General features: G+C 51.3%; 1 protein-coding gene across 15 annotated transcripts in view; it reads left to right on the forward strand.

The window, feature by feature from the left end:
- Positions 1 to 20524, forward strand: part of TRRAP (transformation/transcription domain associated protein) — a 90381-nt gene that overhangs the window by 28258 nt on the left and 41599 nt on the right. For 8 of the 15 annotated variants that reach the window (XM_027527641.1, XM_027527650.1, XM_027527648.1 and 5 more), the window contains 18 exons: positions 2193 to 2344; positions 2781 to 2980; positions 4235 to 4452; positions 4550 to 4747; positions 5526 to 5786; positions 6261 to 6422; positions 7946 to 8042; positions 9322 to 9443; positions 9730 to 9900; positions 11298 to 11366; positions 13740 to 13793; positions 13923 to 13943; positions 15534 to 15653; positions 15888 to 16007; positions 16366 to 16530; positions 16625 to 16806; positions 16968 to 17166; positions 17600 to 17728. In XM_027527641.1, the coding sequence (XP_027383442.1) occupies positions 2193 to 2344; positions 2781 to 2980; positions 4235 to 4452; positions 4550 to 4747; positions 5526 to 5786; positions 6261 to 6422; positions 7946 to 8042; positions 9322 to 9443; positions 9730 to 9900; positions 11298 to 11366; positions 13740 to 13793; positions 13923 to 13943; positions 15534 to 15653; positions 15888 to 16007; positions 16366 to 16530; positions 16625 to 16806; positions 16968 to 17166; positions 17600 to 17728 (2640 nt within the window). The remainder of the gene's footprint in view (positions 1 to 2192; positions 2345 to 2780; positions 2981 to 4234; positions 4453 to 4549; positions 4748 to 5525; positions 5787 to 6260; positions 6423 to 7945; positions 8043 to 9321; positions 9444 to 9729; positions 9901 to 11297; positions 11367 to 13739; positions 13794 to 13922; positions 13944 to 15533; positions 15654 to 15887; positions 16008 to 16365; positions 16531 to 16624; positions 16807 to 16967; positions 17167 to 17599; positions 17729 to 20524) is intronic. The other 7 variants (XM_027527651.1, XM_027527656.1, XM_027527655.1 and 4 more) reach the window with 3 other exon arrangements.

The raw sequence follows: 20524 nt of genomic DNA on the forward strand, positions 1-20524 counted from the left end.
GGTGACGTAGAACCAGGCTGATCGTAGAACCAGGCTGATCGTGCCCCTGTCTCACCGCCCCGCCCCAAGCTCCTACTTTACTCCCGGCTCCCTCCAGGGGCGGCTCTGTCAAAACCAGGAGACGGTGCCCAGCGTATTGCATCACTCAGCTGCTTCTGCCTGACCCTTACTGAGATCTGGCCCCCTCACCTCACTGACCCCTCTGGCCCTCCCACACTCAAGGTCGTACTTATTACTGTCCCTGTGGTCGCATCCGACTTTCCCCTTTTTATTATAAAAGCCGCCTTCGCTGCCTGCATTGCCGCTTTTGATACCTCATCATTTCAGGCTACTTTACCCAGAGCATTTTGGGGAGGGGTTTTACCGCCCTTTGGCGTGTGTCCAAGTGACGGCCGCTTCAGTGAGCCGCACGCGGGCCGGACGCTGAGGTCTCTGCAGGCCTGGGCCTGGCTGTGCCCTGTGGCCAGGACCATTCAGCCCTGCCTGAGCGCGGGCTCACCTTGCCCTGTCCTGTGTATTAGAACTCCACTGTCCGTGTGGGAAGTAGACACAGCGGGAGTGCCTGTGATTTTTTTTTTTTTTTGAGCCAGACATTGCTGACCGTTTGTGAGGAAGGGTGCCCTCTGGGTAGCATCTCCCTGGAGCTGTTTCTGGGGTCTTCTCTGTGTCCACCTGTCCCCCACCCAGCCTCTCCCCCCACCTTCTCAAGCATACACATTGTCGCTCCCCTCCCCCAGCCCTGCCCCACAGACATATTGCCCTTTTTAATCTCAGCTCCTCATCGCAATCCTTATCGAAGTGCTTGCCAAATAAACACTAGTTTCCTTGTGAGAAAATACAACTACAATTCTGTCTTTACCTTGAAAATGACCATAGTGACCACTCTGAATCCAGCCAGTTCGCGCATCTTAGGTAATTTCCTTAAGTTAGGATTCTGTTTGCTTTAGCCCTGTCTGTGTCGGGTTGGCATTAGAATGCAAACTATGACTTTCACTTGACCTCTACATAGACTGAGCAGAGCAAGAAGATCCCTTTAGAAGTAGTTTTTCCCCCAAGCAGCTACAGCAGGGAAGAAACCAGATAGTGAAGACAGGCTTCCCTGGTCCTTCCAGGGATCCGATGCTGCTCCTGGGACCCTTCACAGAGGGTGGCACGAGGGGCCCTGGCAGGAGCCGGCAGGGAAGGGCCAGGCCCAGTGCCGCGGGTTTACATGACACGAGTTGCTTTTGGCATACCTTTTGGCATACCGAAGACAGTCCTTTCTTGGGTGGGGAGGGGACGGTGATCGGCTTGGAAGTTATGTTGCTCTAAGATAACACAGTTCCCCCTCCAGTCTCTGCAGAGAGGGGTGAGGTAGGGAGAGGCCAGCCTGCGTCTGGAGCACGTGGGCCCCATTCCATCAGCCCCTCCCTGGCTCCTCACACTGCGTCTGGAGGAGACTTCAGTACAGATTGAGTGAAGTCGCCCAGTTGTGTCCGACTCTTTGTGACCCCGTGGACTGTAGCCTACCAGGCTCCTCTGTCCATGGGATTCTCCAGGCAAGAAAACTGGAGTGGGTTGCCTTTTCCTTCTCCAGGGGATCTTCCTGAGCCAGGGATTGAACCCTGGTCTCCCGCATTGCAGGCAGATGCTTTAACCTCTGAGCCACCAGGGAAGCCCAGTACAGATTAGGCCTTTGATTTCTAGGTGTGTAAGTACCCTTAACATTAGCACCTGAGCTGTTGAAGACTTGTGTTTTTGTGTGTGATCCTGCCTTCCTGGTCCACCTGCAGGGTAGGATAAGATGTGTGAAGCTGTGTAGGTTTTCTGAAAAAATGAAGTAAATCCTTTTGCAAGAAATTAGTTAAACCTTAGAAAAGTCATCTCAGTTTTGAGCTGAGACGACTCAGGTTCTAGTTTAATCCAGCAAATCTGCCACAGGAGTCCTGAGCTCACTTAATTTCTGAAATTTCCTATCGGCCATTTAAGCACAAAATCAGTAAACCCGGCTTCACATTTCAGTTTGAGCCGCATCCATTGCCGCCTCTGGATGCTTCATTTGGTGAAACCTGCTCGCCTGTCTGCAGAACCACTGCTGTCTGTGCGGGTAGACATGCATCGAGCTGCTTCTGGGTGCTGCTCGTGCCTCCAGCAAAGGCTTTTCAGAATCACGATTTCAGCACAAACCCAGTTACCGTGCTTTTTCACCGCAGGCCATTGAAACGGCTCTAGACTGCCTGAAGAGCGCCAACACCGAGCCCTACTACCGGAGGCAGGCGTGGGAAGTGATCAAGTGCTTCCTGGTGGCGATGATGAGCCTGGAGGACAACAAGCACGCACTCTACCAGCTCCTGGCCCACCCCAAGTATGCTCTGCGCGGGGAAGGGCGCGGGCCTTGTTTCAGAGCATTAGGGGTGGGGGTGCCTCCCAGATCGCTCAGTGCCGGAAGCGTGTTCCATCAGTCAGGAAAAGGACACACTGCCCAGCCCTGCCTCGCTTAGAGAAAATGGAAAGAATTGGGTGCTGAGGGTTAGTCTCTCTCAGCCCTTGAATGTGCTGCCGTTCTGTGGTGTCCCTCTGGGTCACTGGCCCGTGCTCACGCTAGGGGACAGCACTTTTGGTGTCTCTTGACCCGTTGGCTGAAGACGTGCATTGTGAAACTTGTCACGTTAGATTCCACTTGTTGCTGAAATTAACGCAGAGAAGTCACTTAGGCCTGTGCAGCTACACATAGGTCCCTTGTGGTAGGACCGTCGGCTCTGGACTCGAGTGTGGTGACGCTGAATTTAATTGTCGCACAGCTTTACAGAAAAGACCATCCCCAACGTCATTATATCACATCGCTACAAAGCACAGGACACCCCAGCCCGGAAGACGTTTGAGCAGGCCCTGACCGGGGCGTTCATGTCCGCAGTCATTAAAGATCTGCGGCCCAGCGCCCTGCCCTTCGTGGCCAGCTTGATCCGCCACTACACGATGGTGGCGGTCGCCCAGCAGTGCGGTGAGTGACCCCAGACGGGCCGGGTTGAGGTCTTCAGGGACATTGTGTTTCACAGAAGCTGGGTTTGGCTGATTGGTTGTGGACTGTTGTTTGCTGGTTGTCCACTCATTCCATTGACACAGAGAGTTGGTGTTTCAGCAGTAGGTGCTGTATTCACTGGAAAATTGTCACCTGGTTTTACGTATAAAATACTAACACGGTGGGTTTAGCGTTTTGGCCCTTTGTTTTCGTTTCGGGGGCCGAGTACTTTTGGACCTCTGCGTGTAGAGCGGTGACTGTGCGGTCCTGCCCCTGCTGGCCCCCTGTCCCCGGTGGTGGTTGCCAGGCCCAGCCCCCATCACCGCTTGCCCCGGTCCCCCGGCTCCTCAGTCTGCTCCTGGACCCTCATCTGTGCCTTTTCGCCTGCCTGGCCGCTCCTCCCCTCTGCTTCAGGCCTTCCCCGGCTCTGGGTGCCGAAGGACCTATTCTGTTAGTGTTTCCAATCTGTTGCAGACTGGTGGTTTTGTAAGAGACAGTGAACATGTCACAGCACCACCCGCTGCTGTTCCTGAACACTCAGCCTCAGTTTTGCAGCTGCTCCCAGACCGGCGCCAGTCGTGGGCATGACCTCTTGAGTAGCACTTTGTGTCCTCGAAACCTCTTATCCTGGGCGACAAGTAGTTTTCTCCCAGCACTGCAGAACGCAGAACTCCCCCCTTTTTAAAGTCTTCCTGTCCGAACAGTCAGCGCCGTGCATTTAACATGGAGCTTGTCTCCCAGTGTTCCCGGCAGACCCGCACGCGTCTCAGTCACTGCCGCCTCGCCTCGGGCCGGTGCCTGCCGGGTGTGAGTTGTTAGTTGCTCCAACCCCTCCTGCGCGGATTGGGTTTTAGAGCTGGGTGCTCTTGCTCTTTCCTCTGTGTGTGTCAGGAATGTCCGAAGCATAACCCATCGTCACTCGCACATTGTGCCTCGTGGCCTGGTTAATGAGTTTTTTCAACGAAGAGACCTGATTACGGTTCTCCCTTTAAACAAGTCTGTCTGTGAGCTGTGATTGAGAAAATCTGAAAGTTAACACTGTGTAATGGAGTCAGTTACGTTATACCTGCTTAGTTTGTAAATGATTGCGGTTTAACAGAAGTTGGTCAGGTACCAGGGTTGGCTTTTATTAAATTCCTAATCTCCAGGGAAACGGGTAGTTTTGCAGTTGGAGGGACGAGTGTGTCTGTGGCGCTAAGCCCGGCTTTCCCGCCTGCCGCCCGCCTCTCCTCCCAGGCCCCTTCCTGCTCCCTTGCTACCAGGTGGGCAGCCAGCCCAGCACCGCCATGTTCCACAGCGAGGAGAACGGCTCCAAAGGGATGGACCCCCTGGTGCTCATCGACGCCATCGCCATCTGCATGGCGTACGAGGAGAAGGAGCTCTGCAAGATTGGGGAGGTGGCCCTCGCCGTCATCTTTGACGTGGCAAGCATCATCCTGGGCTCAAAGGAGCGGGTGAGCAGTGCGGTCTGGGTGGGGCTGCCTGCCCGCGGGCGGCCGCTCTCCGAGTCTCGGGACCTGGGGGCACACGAGCGGTGCGCGTCTCTTGCAGGCGTGCCAGCTACCCCTCTTCTCCTACATCGTGGAGCGCCTGTGCGCGTGCTGCTACGAGCAGGCCTGGTACGCGAAGCTGGGTGGCGTGGTGTCCATCAAGTTCCTCATGGAGCGCCTGCCCCTCACCTGGGTGCTGCAGAACCAGCAGACCTTCCTCAAAGCGCTGCTCTTCGTCATGATGGACCTGACGGGCGAGGTAGGCAGGGAGGGCGGCCCCGGGCCCGACTGCAAGGGCGCAGGACGGTCGTCCGCCTGGGCAGCAGTGAGTGTCAGGCGGTTCTGCAAGTGTGCTCTCCGGGAAGCTTAGATCTCACCGCTAATGCTGTTCCGTCACCGAGTCGTGTCTGACTGTTTGTGACCCCCATGGACTGTGGCAGGCCGGGCCTCCGTGTCCTCGACTGTCTCGTGGAGTCTGCCCAGATTCACGTCCATTGAGTTGGTGTTGCTAGCTAACCATCTCATCTTCTGATCCCGCTACAACATTGTAAATGAAGAGACAGATCACAGCCCTCAGATTCTCTGAGACTCTAAATACGGGTCAGTCTGGGTAAACAGTAACTGGCCAAAGGACGTAACACAGCGGTCCTTGAAGGGAAAGTACTTCTCAGTCCTGCCACAGATTAAACAGTGCACGTGCTGCAGAAGTTCCTGAGGGAGCCACATTCTTTACGAACCTTTGTGTGGACGTAGCACAAACAAGTAGAAGGTGGTGGGCATCGCCTGCTTACGTGTGTTTGGTAAACACAAGGATCAAGTCTGGATCCATATTTTCTTCCTGAATGACAAACAAGCGATCTCTAAGCAGCAGGGTTAGCTACCGGGGTACCTTGAGGACGACACGAAGCAGTCTTGACGCCTTAGCTGGTGTGTGAGGGGTGTGGGCCCCCAGCCGCAACATTTGGGGCGGGTGTGCAGATGCGGGTGCTGTGGCCAGCAGCGCCCGTCTTTGGTGCTGAGGAGTCCCTGGCCTGCAGGTTTCCAACGGCGCGGTCGCCATGGCCAAGACCACCCTGGAGCAGCTTCTGATGAGGTGCGCGACGCCCCTCAAGGACGAGGAGAGGGTGGAGGAGATCGTGGCGGCCCAGGAGAAGTCCTTCCACCACGTGACCCACGACCTGGTTCGGGAGGTCACGTCCCCGAACTCCACCGTGAGGAAGCAGGCCATGCACTCGCTGCAGGTGCTGGCCCAGGTCACCGGGAAGAGCGTGACCGTGATCATGGAGCCGCACAAGGAGGTGAGGCGCTGGTCACCGGGCAGAACCTCTGCAGGCTTTTTCTTCCTTCAGGTTTGAGTGTTGATGATACGGAATCTGGCGTTTTGTGAGCTAAGTGCTGTTACATGTGCTCGTTCTGACCTCAGGTTTGCAGACGGCAACGTGCTTATGTTAACGTCTGTTTCAGTGACTGTCAAGGGTTGGGGGCTGGTTTTTGGGCCTGATGAGCACAACCTGGTCTCATCCTTGTTTTGGTTTTCGCTGTTGTAAGAGCGTCTGCTCTGGACCCCGAGGAGTGGAATGCGTCTGAGTGCGTCTGTCCACGACCCAGCGTCAGCGCTTGAAGCAGCTCCTCCTTTTCCTAACTGAGGGCTGTCTGGGAGAACTTGATCTCAGTTACGGTGTTCAGGTTGCTCACTAGCTTAGGATCTTGCGCTGAGGTGTTTGCTTTTTAAGAGACGGCAATCAGCGGTGCCTCCTCTGTGTCTCCCCCAGGTCCTCCAGGACATGGTCCCCCCGAAGAAGCACCTGCTGCGCCACCAGCCCGCCAACGCCCAGATCGGGCTGATGGAGGGGAACACGTTCTGCACCACGCTGCAGCCCCGGCTCTTCACCATGGACCTCAACGTGGTGGAGCACAAGGTGTTCTACACTGAGGTAGGGCCGGCCTGGGCGGGCAGCCGGTCCGCACGGAGGCGGGGCTGTGGCTGCAGGGAGCCGGCTGTCGCCTGGGCCGGGGAGGAGGCAGGCGTGTGGCTGAGATGTCCAGTGAGGTGGGGGTTGCTGAGTCCTTGGAGCTCTGTTAGCCTTTATGGGGAGCCTTGCTCTTCAGGACTGTGAAGAGCATTTCAGAGCCAAGACTGTACATCCTCCTCTGTCACTCATGTCAGCAGGCTCTCCGTTTATTAAGTTTATCAGACTTGAGTGTGTCATGCCCTGTTGAGACCTCACTTCACGTGAGCGCCCTTACCTGGCTCCGGTAGTACCACATGAAGTACAGAGCCTGAGCACTCTCTTCCTGAAGGCGCCGGACCTGAGCCTTAGGGTTTGTTAGGCACCCGGAGCCCCAGCGCAGGCGAGCTGGAGAGCTTAGGCTGGAGCCACCGCAACTGTGTTAGAACCTGGCGTCTCATCACAGCACTGCCCTGCTGGGCTCTCGTTTTGTTTGGTGGACTTGACTTGCCCCTTGACCCCAAGATAACAGGCAGTGGAGGATGGCCCCTTCCGCGGGCTTGTCACTGTCGATATTACAGCGTGGCAGGTACTAGACAGTGCTGAATAGGAACGCAACTATAGATGCGGTCAAACCATAGACATCAGCTTAGACTTGATAATGGGCTGTGGATTAGCCCAATTTGAAATGGTTTCAAGATGTGACTTATTCTGGAGGCATTGTCAGACTAAACTGAGCCAGAAGTCATAAGAAGCAAGTTCTTGCTTATGCACACCAAGTCTGAATTTCCAGCTATGAAAAAACTTGCCTCTTGATTCTTTAAAGTCCCTTGTTTTTACTTGGACATGAGGTCATTGATCGTGTGTTCTAGCTTTTATTTATTTATTTTTTTATACCTTGGTTATAGCCCTTATGTAAGTTGTCCAGGATGTCAGTAGAAGGAGAAAGTGGTTAATAGAACACCATATATAGGATTTTAGGCAGTACATATATAAATGTGTACTGGTTTGGTGAAATGTCTGGAAGACTAGCTGCTGGAGTATCTGCATTATACTCCATGTATATATATATATATATATATATTTGCAATAAAATACTTCCTTCTTATGCTTCTGTGTGCTTGAAAAGAAAGAAAAAGTATTACTGCTCAAACACTTGAAATACAGCGTGTTTATTTCTTGGGCCTTGGCCAACGGCATTGGGAAACAGCTCTGGACAAGGCATTGTCCCCCCATTGTGGAATTTGCATTTAGATAGAGTGACCCTCTGTGTAAAGAAAAAGCATGATGATATCAGAGCCGATCAGAGTGCCAAAAAATTTATTTCACAGAGGTTGACTGAGTTTTGCTTTAGAATAAGGAAGCCCAGTGACATTTGGATACTTAAGTGCCTCAGGATTTGGGTTTGGTTTGTTAATTGTGTCACGTGTGGCTGATGGTCGTGTCCTGTCACTTGCAAGGTCTTCACAGTGAGAGCAGGCCGAATTACATCATTCTGTCTCTTGCAGCTCTTGAACTTGTGCGAGGCTGAAGATTCGGCTTTAACAAAGCTGCCCTGTTATAAAAGCCTTCCATCGCTTGTCCCTTTACGGATTGCAGCCTTAAGTAAGTTCACGTAAATCTGAAACAAGTTACCGGGCACAGAAGTGGAGGGGGACCGATGGCCCTTTTTTTGTTGTCTGATTTTTCTGACTCTCTATGGTCTCTAAGGGGGAATAAAAAAAAATTGTTGGTGTATTTATCAGGCTGCATAATGAGATGTCATTGGACTGTATAGATTGCTAGGATTTAAATAATTATTCTACTCTCTAGTAAACTGCATTTTATGTGTTGTAAACTCTTTGTAGCCCTCTTATGGGAACTGAACATGTCTCTAAGGTGTATCTCTAATTTCCTGGTTTAAGAGTGATGTCACACCATTCACATCTTGCCATTTTCATCTGAATCAAAGTATTTAGATCTTTTTAGACTTTTTAGTGATTTAGGAGCGTTTGAGACTCCTGCTGTCTCCAGGCTTTCATTAAGAATGTCAGTCATCATTGTTTAGCACAGGAATTGTACATAATTTAGGAAAATACACTACTTGCCTTCGTACTTAGAAACAGTCATTTCCTCCTTTTTGATAAATACCCAGTGGTTAACTTTGTCTCTTGTTGACTTTTACACACTTAATGACTTAATGAAATATTGCCAGAATCCTCCTTGAATTAGAGGTAGAGGAGCTGAGAGGCAGAACTTGAGGATGGAGCTCAAGACATGGCAGGCCAGCGTGAGGGAGGATGCAGGGGGTCTTCTCACCCCTCCTGTTGGGGCTCCTCTCCTTGGGGCACCCCTCACGCGTTTCACACGAGCTAGAACATTACTGCTTAAGTAAGCTGTAACATACAGGCTCAAGTTACGTCCTCTGTCCTGAGAATGTCTGCCTGTCAAGGCCTTTGACCCCCCTGCAGATTGGGGCGCAGATAGTGGGGGGACACCGAGCTGAGTGTCCCCTTCTTCGCCAGAGCCCGCGGCCCCGCCCTCAGTGTCAGTGCCGTGCACGTGCCCACTGGTCTGCCGTGCCCGCGCCTGGGCGGCATGTTGGGGGCAGGGCGTCGTTGGGGACCCCTTCACCCCTGTTTTCACCCCTCCATTTATCTGGACAGTAAGACTGATCGTGGGCTTTCTGGCAGGCTGTTACCTTGTTAGATAATAGTCACTCATGGATAACAGTGACCCTGTGAGTAGAAGGCCACGCGTTCTTTTGTCTTGCAGGAAGCCGGGTTATTAGGAAAGAAGTTTAGGGACCCATGTGTCTGTTGGTTGATAAAGCCTTTAGATGAGGCTGTTGCTGTACGTTTTTCAAGGTGAATGATGAAAATCGTGTTGATTTCTCTCCCTAAAGATGCGCTTGCGGCCTGTAATTATCTTCCTCAGTCCAGAGAGAAGATCATTGCTGCGCTCTTCAAAGCCCTGAATTCAACCAACAGCGAGCTCCAGGAGGCCGGAGAAGCCTGCATGAGGAAGGTGAGTGGGGCTGGGCGGGTGGGAGTTCCACACTGAGCTCGTCCTGTTGACTTTGTCTGTATCTCAGGAGTCTGCCTGTGGTTCATCCCACCCCGGAGTGTAATAGCATCTCTACCTATTTCATAGCCATCCTGAACTCTTAAAAAATTAAACAGGAATGCCCAGTCCTCCTCATTTCATCATAAACTTGTGGGAAAGCAGAGACTTGCAGCTAGACTTGACTGAGTTCTGGTTAGTATGAGTCGTACTCTGGTATCTTTCCCCCCTAACCTCTCTCTGTTAATAGTTTTTAGAAGGCGCTACCATAGAAGTAGACCAGATCCACACTCACATGCGCCCACTTCTGATGATGCTGGGCGACTATCGGAGCCTGACGCTCAACGTCGTCAATCGTCTGACCTCGGTGACCAGGCTCTTCCCAAACTCCTTCAATGATAAATTTTGTGATCAGATGATGGTAAGCCAGACGTGTATGATGAACCTGAAAGGTTAAACTTTTTAAAAAAGTGAATTACACACTTAAATGACTTACAGCTCTGAAGGTGTGGAGGGGGTACTGTGAACAGCCTCCCTCCCATCCCCGCCCTCCAGCCTCCCAGCTCCTCTTCCGGGAGACAGCCAGCGGGAACAGTCTCCCCTGTGTCCTTCTAGAGGTGGTTCCCGTTTGTCATGGGACATACGTCTCTTTGATTCCTTCCCACAAAGGGATGTGGGATCCATCCATCCATCCTTCTTTTTATATTTACCGTCCCATCATTCAGATGGGTGTGCGAAGTGCCTCTTCATCCTTGTCTTATGGCCACATAGTGTTCCGTGGCGGGGACGTGCCAGACTCTACCGCTTCTTTCCCTGCTGGTGACCATCTTGATTGTTCCCAGTCTTTGGCCTTTGTCGACAGTGATGCAGTGAAGAACTTGTAAGGGCTTTAGAAATCCTTTTGAGTTTTTACAGTTAGCAAGGAAATAGCTATGCAAATAAAAGATCTGTTTGAAAAGTGTTTAAACCCGAGGAGTAGACAGATGAAGGAGTTTCAGCTATTAACTTCATTTTGCATTCTGTAAATAAACATTTATAAATAATTTGTTAACTTTACGATTTTGCAGTACGTTACTGCAAACATGCATGTTTTTATGCAGCTTCTAAGCTTCACTTGCTCGTTTCTTCATGTCTGTAGATACCAAAGAAATGAACCATGGCCCAAATACCTAACTGGGAATTGACTGGTCCTAAAATTTTTAAGTGATGCCCTAATAGTAGAGTGTAATGTAAGTGAATTCTCCAAATTGCAAGGCCCCTTCCCTTTAAGCTTCCATATATGATACAGATATGTACCTACCGGTCTACACGCATACGACCTGGAACGCTCTTCCCTATGCTTCCGGCCTGGCCGCCTCTGTGGGGCCCTCCTGTAGCTGGTTCCTGCTCCTGTCACGTGGCGGATGCCTGAGTTTTACCTCGTTTCCCCTGCTGTAAACCGGAGCTCCACAGGCTAGGGGTGCCGTCTGCTTGGTCATGTCTCTGCCCTGATGCCTAGCCTGGCTGCTGGCTCCAGGCAGACTCGGGGGACCGCCACGGCACAGAGTAACAGGAATACAGGTCCTCTTGTTGGAATGACCAGTTGTAGGACATCTCCTGCTGTATCAGGGTAAATTCAGCCTTCCTGTTTATAGAACATAAGAAAACATGTTACTCTCATCACTCATTTGGCTGCACTATTTCAGTAATTAGAAACATTGCCATTCTCATGTTGAGTAGGTTGGGAATTGATCATATATAGGTTTTCACCTATTTTGGAATTGAGATGCTCCCGTTGTCAAGAAAAAAATGTCTAAGGATGTATTTTTTTTTCAACAGCAACATCTGCGAAAGTGGATGGAAGTGGTGGTCCTCACCCACAAAGGGGGCCAGAGGAGTGACGGAAATGTGAGTGACTCGTTTGTTTCCGGGGGCAGCCCCGCCGCCGGGCACTGCCGTTAGTGATGCGAACGTCGGAGCCATGCTCTTAATTAAATCCCGGTCAGAGGTTTAGTTGTGTGTGACTCTAGTCCATGTAACCTGTTACACATATTTTGTTAGCGTTACATTTTCGCTTTTATTTCTCTTAATCATTGAACGTTCCTTTTTGTGTTTCTTTAAAAAAATCTCCCTTTTGTTCACTTTAACACGATGTTTTTGTTGATGAGAATCCTGGGAAGCTTGACATGTTAGTATTTCACTTTTACTAGCTTTTCTTTAAAGTGAATAAAGCGTGCTTTCTGGACGGTTCTTGGCAGCTGTCGTTTGCACGGGGGTGCAGTGCTCAGCTGCTGTTCCCACTGCTTTCCGCCCTCATTGCCTCATAAGCTGAGCAGAGGTCTTAGGCCTTCACCACGCCCCGAGGACAACGTGATGAAGCATCACGTGAGTCCTGGCACGCGTGTTCTCGAGGTCTGAATCCCCCACCCCCGTTGTTTGCCCAAAGGCCAGATGGCCCGTACTTCAAAACATAATTTTTTACAATTTCGAGGGAAAACCACTCTAGTTAAATCTGTAGGCTACAGTCCATGGGGTCTCGAAGAGTCAGACATGACTGAGCGACTTCACTTTCACTTTAAATCTTTTAAAGGATCCGACGTGGGTCGCTAAATGAATGCTTCTTGCTGATTTGACTCTAATTTTATTCACAGATGTTAATACTCTTTTAAAATATCTTTTAAGTTGATGTCTGTCCTCTCGGTGGGCTGTGTTTCCACAAGCTCCTGTTCCGCCCCGTGGAACTGCAGCAGTACCCCGATGAGGGGTTCCCGAGCTCTGCAGAGGCATCATTAACGTGGTGTTCCATGCTCCTGTGCCTATTTGTTGGATGCTCTGTTTCATCCCAGCTTGCATTTTCTTTATTTTGGCTTTATTATGCTTTGTGTTAACCATTCTGTGTCAAGATGTTCTTTTTCTGTGAGTCTTGTTTCCTGCTGCTTCTAAACAGCCAACAAGCAAAACTGAACCAGGATTTTAAACTTTCTTTAGAAGTGTCAAACCATCCATAACCTCTTTGAAGGTTTGTTATTTATGTATATAGGTGAAAAAAACCCAGAAAATCCTCATGGGGGAATCGAGGAGTGTGTTTGAAAAAGCTGAGCTCTTGGGAGTAGGCACGAGTGCCTCTATACAGATGAGAGCTGTGTTTTTGCTCTAAATTTTATATTTGCTTTTACAGTTAGCTGTTAATTCTCTGAAACTTACAGCCAATTTTACAATAAACATTTAAGCCCTAGCAGGTAGATGAACGACTTACATTAGATCAAAAAGATCCCACAAAGTTTCAGTGAAGCTTACATGCGATGGGGGCCAGTTGCACAAGGGCTGGGGCCATGGATACTGGGAGTTGGCTAAGCTCCTGCTAAAGCCTGTTGCTCAGCAGTGAGCACGTCCCCGAGAGCATCTCACTGCTGAGGGAGTCACGGCTCTGCACTCGGGGGCCACGGTGTTTGGGGTCCAAGGCAGAGCGGCTGTGGTTTCTGGTGTGAGCCCAGAGCGAAGCTTCCTTTCTGCTCTTGAACCCTGATGGTTTTCAGTGGGTGCTCCACAGATTGAGGAGCAGTTTATTTGGTTGGATTTCCAAATAACATTGCCCAGCTGAGAAACTGTAACTGACGATGTGCTGAAAGTCGAATAAAAATAGTCATTCCCCATGACATCTTCACCCCTGATGATCCGAGCTTTGCATTATCACCACATTAGGGAGGTTTGCCTGTTTGGCGTTGAACTTACGGGGGAGAACTCGTGACCACCTGTTACACACACATACCCAGGCACACAGCTTCACTTCACAAGGTAACCCAGATGTCCATCCAGTGGGTGGTGTCATGGCCTGTGGGTTCTTCTGAGTGTGCAGGCCTGAAACATGCCTGATTGATAGGGATTAAGCCCCAGCTTCAGCGGGGCAAGTTTTTTTTTAAATGTCTTAGCCCTCACGTAAAATCTTGAATGACTGATTCTAAACAAAACAGTTTTTTAAAATGTATTTGCATGCAGCAAAGTCTTACAGTTTCTCCCCCGGGACAAGAATTCCAAAACTCTTTGTTTGTTAAATTCAGGGAAGAGCGCACTCCCCGTGACACCATCGGAAGAGCTGTTCTGACATCCGAAGGGTGGACGGTGTATGTTTTGCTGTTGCGCATCTGTTAACTGTCGTGTGCTTTCTTGACAATTGTCTTCACTGTCTTGTTTTCCCCAACAACCCTGACTGTTTTGAGTGTGCGGGAAGTTCTGTGTAAATAACATGAATAGAAAAAAGATGATTTTCCTCCCCATCCTCAGGAGAGCATTTCAGAGTGCGGGAGATGCTCCTTGTCTCCATTCTGTCAGTTTGAGGTGAGAACAACCTATTAACAGTCAGTTTGTGACTTGCACTGTGAAGAACAGTTTATATTTCCTTTTCTGTTCTGTTGTGTTTACCTTTGCGTTGCCTTTTTTCATGCTGTAATTTTTGTTTTGGTTCAGCCTGCCGTGGAAGGGGTAGAGGTGAGAACCAGTGGAGGTGCAGGAGGGGTTGTCGTCGTCCTTGGTTTTGCCGTGACTCGTGGTTCTGTGGTGGACGGAGTGTGTCGTGCCTGAGTGCAGTGAGCGTACTTGTCTGTCTGTGGCGGGCCTGTATCGGTCCCACCGTTGCCGTGAACTGTCTGGGGGCCACGCATGTTTCCCGTTAGGACCTTTTTAAGCCGGTTTCTAAGTTGTTTTGTTTCCTACACGCTAGAATTGCCACATCTCAATTTTTCTGATTCCCTCGGGTTTTTGCTCTCATACCGTTTGTATGAACTCACACATCTAACAGCCTCTTGAGAGGAGACACCGCAAAGAATGCAGGAGGCCTGCCAGAAATCGGGAGGCGTTCTCGTCCTTCTTGCACACGTCTGACTGAGCAGCTGCCTCCATGGCCCTGCCCGCGCCCATCCCCCGTGTGTGTCTGCCGCGCACAGCGCCCTCGGGTGGGCCCAGCGCTATGGCCTGGGACCGGGGCGCAGCCCCGCTCTGGCCTCTTCTGTAAAGTGGGGGTGGTAACGCCTGTCGTTCCTGCCGCCCCTCCCGGTGGTGACGCGAAGACCAGCAGTGGTTCTGTGACAGGGCTTTGAAAACCTACACCTTGGAGACGAAAGTGCCATTTTTAGAAGGTTATTCGAACTTGAGGATCGAACTAACTTATTCTGCCCCCAAACTCAGAAACACTGGAGACAGGCACTCCAGGGGAGGCCGGGGGTGACAGTGAGCTGATGCTTCTCGTTTCTGACCCCTCTCATGTTTGGCCTCTCGGCTTGAAGAGGCGTTCTGAGCGCTCTCTCCACTGCCGCCGGGACCCGGTGCCCCTGACTGGCGCTTACCATCCCCATTTTACCGCAGTGGGGCCTGGGTGCCTGGCGCCCCCCACCCACAAGGGACATCAGGGCATCTTCCGCCCCCGTGGCCCGAATGGCGGACCCAAAACTGTGGGAACTGACGCCGAGAACGCAAAGTCGGGTGACGGGGCTTGGTCGCCGAGCAGCCCACTTTGCACGTGATTCCGGGGAGCAGTCTGTCAGCTTTGTTTTCAGGCCTGCTTGGCAAATTCTTAGTCCCACAGCCGGTCATTTATTTCTGCTGATAGTTAATTTCCGGGGTAAAGACTTCCCGTATGTTTTGAGGACTTTGTGGCTGAGTTTTAAGGGCAGAAGAAGTCTGTGCCCTCAGAACTTGCTGCACTGGGGAGACCCCATGCGGTCACAGCACGTGGGGGCCTCTAATGTTCAGGCCACGGGCACGAGCCCCTGCCCCCAAGGGGGCTCACCTCGGCGGCCCGAGAGGTCACTCCCAGCACTGGTCAGCGTGCGTGCAAGCGGACGTGGCACCATCACCAGGTGTGCGGTCCCCTCCCTCCGCTGGCAGAGCCCAGGGCAGGTCGTTTCCTCCGGCCACAGCTGGAAGCTGAGGTTGGCAAGTTGTGGCTTTCTACGTGTTAACTCTGCTTCTGTTGGCGAGCCTTGCGAACGTAGTAGAGCCTAGCAGGGTCTGTATGAGGTTGATGCCTTTGGCTGGTGCAATTAATTGGCCTGTTTTCTAATTTCTGACTTTCTCCATTAGGAGATGAAAATCTGCTCTGCCATCATAAACCTTTTTCATCTGATCCCAGCTGCGCCCCAGACTCTGGTCAAGCCTTTGCTAGAGGTCGTGATGAAAACCGAACGGGCCATGTTGATCGAGGTAAAGGCCAGGCTCAGGCTCATTCGGTTCTTCCTGCGTCTTTGACGGGGAATGTTTTGTGTCATGCTTCAGCTGGGTTCATCTAGCAGAGGAAGGTGTGGGGTGTTCATGTTGGCTTGCGGCGCGTGCAGTCCACTCATGAGGGGAGAAGGCGCACACGGAGCCGTGGGCAGTCGCTGGACCGGAGAGACCTCAGAGCCCCAGACAGTGCAGGTTTCACCGCGTGTCTTCCAGGCTGGCAGTCCCTTCAGAGAACCTCTGATCAAGTTCCTGACGCGCCACCCCTCGCAGACAGTGGAGCTGTTCATGATGGAGGCGACGCTGAACGACCCCCAGTGGAGCCGGATGTTCATGGTGGGAGCCGGGCTGGGACTGGGGTGCTGCTCTACAGTCTGAAATTTGTAGTTGACTGTTGAGGTTTTATTTTTCTCTGATATAACTTGAGCATTAGAAACATCGTGTCCTGCTGAGAAAAGCTCAGGTCCAGGAATCCTCCTTTGGAGGACTTTGATCGTAATGGATAAATGAGCTGCTCTAATTATGAAAACCAAGTGTCTAAAAAGTACTTTCTAAAGAGAGTGCTTTTGTAGTCTTTTTTTCTTTTTTTATTCTACCTCAGATTTAGGAAGAACCTTAGAGTTCACATCATCTAAAATATAAAATAGTTTGTGGGCTTTGATTAGCTTAAAACAGCTATTTGTTTTGTTTGCAGAGTTTCTTAAAACACAAAGATGCCAAACCTCTTCGAGACGTGCTGGCGGCCAACCCCAACCGGTTCATCACGCTGCTGCTGCCCGGTGGCACCCAGACCGCAGTGCGCCCCGGCTCGCCGAGCACCAGCACGCTGCGGCTGGACCTGCAGTTCCAGGCCGTCAAGGTAGCGCGGCTCCCCACCACGGCCGGTGCCCCGAACGTGCCGTCAGGATGCAGGGAGAGCCCCGCCGGCGTCCTCACCGTCTCCTCTTTGGCAGATCATCAGTATCATCGTTAAAAACGAGGATTCCTGGCTGGCCAGTCAGCACTCCCTGGTGAGCCAGCTGAGGCGTGTGTGGGTCAGTGAAACCTTCCAAGAAAGACACCGGAAGGAGAACATGGCGGCCACCAACTGGAAGGAGCCCAAGCTGCTGGCCTACTGTCTGCTGAATTACTGCAAGTGGGTGCATCTGGGCTCCGGTGCCTGTGGGCTCTTCTGAGGCATGGGTCACGGGGTCCCTGTGTGTAGGCATGGCCTGTAGAGCATGGGCTGTGGCTCTGAGCAGCTGGAGGGCAGGTCGGATGTCCCGGCAGTTACGGCCCTCTCATTTGAACACGCAGGAAGAATTACGGAGATATCGAGCTGCTGTTCCAGCTGCTCCGGGCCTTCACTGGTCGCTTCCTCTGCAACATGACCTTCCTAAAGGAGTACATGGAGGAGGAGATTCCCCAAAACTACAACATCGCCCAGAAACGGGCCCTGTTTTTTCGCTTTGTGGACTTCAATGACCCCAACTTCGGAGATGAGCTGAAAGCCAAGGTAGGTCCCTCTGTTGCTGCAGGAGAATCCACAATGCTTGAGCTCGTTTTCCCGGGAGCCAGGGCACTCTGTCCATGGTCTGCTGTCTTTCCTGGCGTTGGAAGAGCAGTCTGGGCTGTTTAGGAAGGAAGTTTCATTGTTGAGAAACGTGAGGCAGGTCCAGCTGTGAACCAATGCTGACGAGTGGTGTGTTAGTTCCTTTGCTTTTATAAAACAACTTGTTTGAGGTGAGAAGAGTGAACGAGTCTGCTCTTTTCCTCAAGTTGTTACCCTGCCTTTGCAGTTGCCACTGGAAGGAAAGACAAAATTGCTAGCTGCACCCCTGACTGAGTTCTGCCCGGATGCTGCAGCATGACCGAGCTGGTTCCACCTAGTGAGAGAGAGAGAGCCTGGCTTTGTTTTTCTTCTCCTTCATTTTAAAATTTTTTTGTAGGTTCTGCAGCATATCTTGAATCCTGCTTTCTTATACAGCTTTGAGAAGGGGGAAGGAGAGCAGCTCCTAGGACCTCCCAATCCAGAAGGCGATAACCCCGAGAGCATCACCAGTGTGTTCATTACCAAGGTGACGTCACGAAGCATGCATAGCATGGGAGATGTGTGTGTGTGTGATGGGTTCAATGCAATAAAGTGATGTCGCGAACCACACAGAGCGTGGGAGATGTGTGTGTGTGTGTGTGTGTGATGGGTTCATCGCAATAAAGTGACGTCACGAACCACGCAGAGCGTGGGAGATGTGTATGTGTGTGTGTGTGTGTGATGGGTTCATTGCAATAAAGTGACATCACAAACCACGTAGAGCGTGGGAGGTGTGTGTGTGTGTGTGCGAGATGGGTTCATTGCAGTAAAGTGACATCATGAACCACGCACAGTGTGGGAGATGTGTGTGTGTGTGATGGATTCATCGAAATAAGGTTATTTCCCTGCGGCTTTTATTTTTCATGATTGCATTCATTCTTACTAGTGAACTTACTAAGGCAGCTTCACTGTGGAATCACTTAATTTTTCCAGGTTAATAGATTTCAGTGGGAAGCAGAATATATCACGTTGAAAATTCACATGTCGTGGTTGTTTTGCAGAAATTCCTATTGCTGGTCAGTAGTGTTTTCATGATCTATTTACAAAAGAATCTACTAAAAGCCAGTGAGGACGTGAGACTGGACCAGTTACCACTGTGACCCTTTGCTGCCACATTCATGAAATGCTGCGGCAGTGGGATGTCTGAAATTAACTTGGGTCTTGGTTCGTGCACAATAGTGTTTGCAGGTTGCACAAGTGAGGCTTTAGGAATCGTGTTCTCCTGAGAACTTCCCATGGTGCTCTGTGGTCGGGCTGGTGCACTTCACCAGTGGATGCTGAGTTTGCCTTGAGGTGGTTGGGCCGAGTGTTCATGCACGGCTGCTGGTCGAATGCTGTGACCGTGGGGCTTCACTCATCATGGGCCTTCACTTCATTCCTTGCTCGGACCATGAATTACTACCCTTGGGAAGAAGAGAGTAGGTTCCACACCCCCTGGCCTGGGGTCCGGGTAGAGGGGAGGCTGTTCACAGGACACGTGGCCAGGCTTTCCATAGTCTGCTGCTTAAGCCAGGCGTCCTTCTGCAGTTCTGACCCTAGCTCCATCCTCCTGGGGGAGTGAGAGCTAAGTCCAAGCAATTGTTTTGGTCCACATACTGATGTGTGCCCTGTGCTGGGCAGCTGTGGGCACATGGAGACCCAGACTCGGGCCCTGCCACGGGCTGCCCTCTGTGGGCTGCATCCTGGAGTCGGATGCTGTCAACTCGGCACCAGTGAGGGGTCAGGAGTTCAAGTGTCGATGAGGATCAATGGTGCAGGGCAGGCTGGCGCCCCCAGGGAAGGGCCTCTGTGAAGCTGCAGATCCAAGGGAGGGAGTTGGGGACTAAAGGGCCCCCTGATGGCAACACAGCTGTTGTGGAAGGCTTCCGTCACAGGTCTTCTGAGAGGCAGAAGGTTGTGAGGGTTCGTACTGGATTGTGTGGTCGGTCTGTGTGACTCCACAGAGGCAGGTAGCATTTTCCTCTGTGTACATTTTTCTTATATCCGTGAAACACATGTAGAAATTTGTCAGACCCTTGATTGTATGGAAAAGTGTAACTTTTTTTTTTAAGAATAGAGAATTGGGGAGTAGGTAATATTTTCTAATAATACTAAAAAACGAGTTAGTAATTAATGATTGACTAGGAAAAAAAATAACTCAGTTTCTTGGAAATTGAGAAACTCGGTCGTGAATCCCCTTGTGTGGGAGGGCTCGGAGCCCCCTGCCCCCTGTGTTCCAGCGTCTACGTCTGCTCCCTCTTCAACACTGAAATAAATTTGGCAAGTTTGTAATCTGTCCATAATAAAGGAAAATTGATGTAACGTCATTGAGTTTATCCCCGTAAGGCTTAACGCTATGTGTGTGTAAGAGGGTACGTGTGTTATGAGTGAGTGTGTATGCGTGTGTGTGGAGGAGTAGATTGCCAACTGACCCTTGAGGAGGTACGGAGGTAGCAGAATGTTATGTGTATAGAGGGTATGGGGGTGTGGGGGTGTGTGTGTGTGTGTGTGTGTGTGAAGCCATAGACTTGTCGAGTGACCCTTGGGAGGTTTGTGTACAGTGTGCGTGTGCGCGCGCGTGTGTGTGTGTGTGTGTAGACTTGTCGAGTGACCCTGGGATGTTCAGAGGTACAGAGTGGTATGTGTGTAGAGGGTATGTGCACGTGAGTGTGTGTGTAAAAGCGTAGACTTGTCAAGTGACCCTTGGCAGGTTTGTGTATGGAGTGTGTGTATGTGTGCACGTGTGAAGGCATAGACTTGTGGAGTGCTCCTGGGAGGTACAGAGGTAGCAGAATGTTACGTGTATAGAGAGTGTGTGTGCACGTATGAGTGTGTTTGTGTGTGAAGGCGTAGACTTGTGGCACGCCCCTGGGAGGTATGTGTCTAGAGTGTGTGTGTGTGTGTGCGCGCGTGCGTGCGTGCCTGCGCAAAGGCATAGGCTTGTGAGTGCCCCTGGGAGGTGTGTGTCTAGAATGTGTGTGTGTGTGTGAAGGCATAGACTCGTGAGTGCCCTGCGAGGTATGTGTATAGTGTGTGCGTGCATGCGTGTGTGAAGGCATAGGCTTGTGAGTGCCCCTGGGAGGTGTGTGTCTAGAGTGTGTGTGCATATGTGAAGGTGCAGACTTATGAGTACTCCTGGGAGGTGTGTGTCTAGAGCGTGTGTGTGTGTGCGAAGGCGCAGACTCGTGCGTGCCCCTGGGAGGTGTGTGTCTAGAGTGTGTGTGTGCGTGTGTGCGAAGGTGCAGACTCGTGCGTGCCCCTGAGAAGTGTGTGTCTAGAGCGTGTGTGCATGTGCAGACTCGCG

This window comes from Bos indicus x Bos taurus, chromosome 25 (assembly GCF_003369695.1).
Source record: "Bos indicus x Bos taurus breed Angus x Brahman F1 hybrid chromosome 25, Bos_hybrid_MaternalHap_v2.0, whole genome shotgun sequence".
NCBI lineage: Eukaryota > Metazoa > Chordata > Mammalia > Artiodactyla > Bovidae > Bos > Bos indicus x Bos taurus.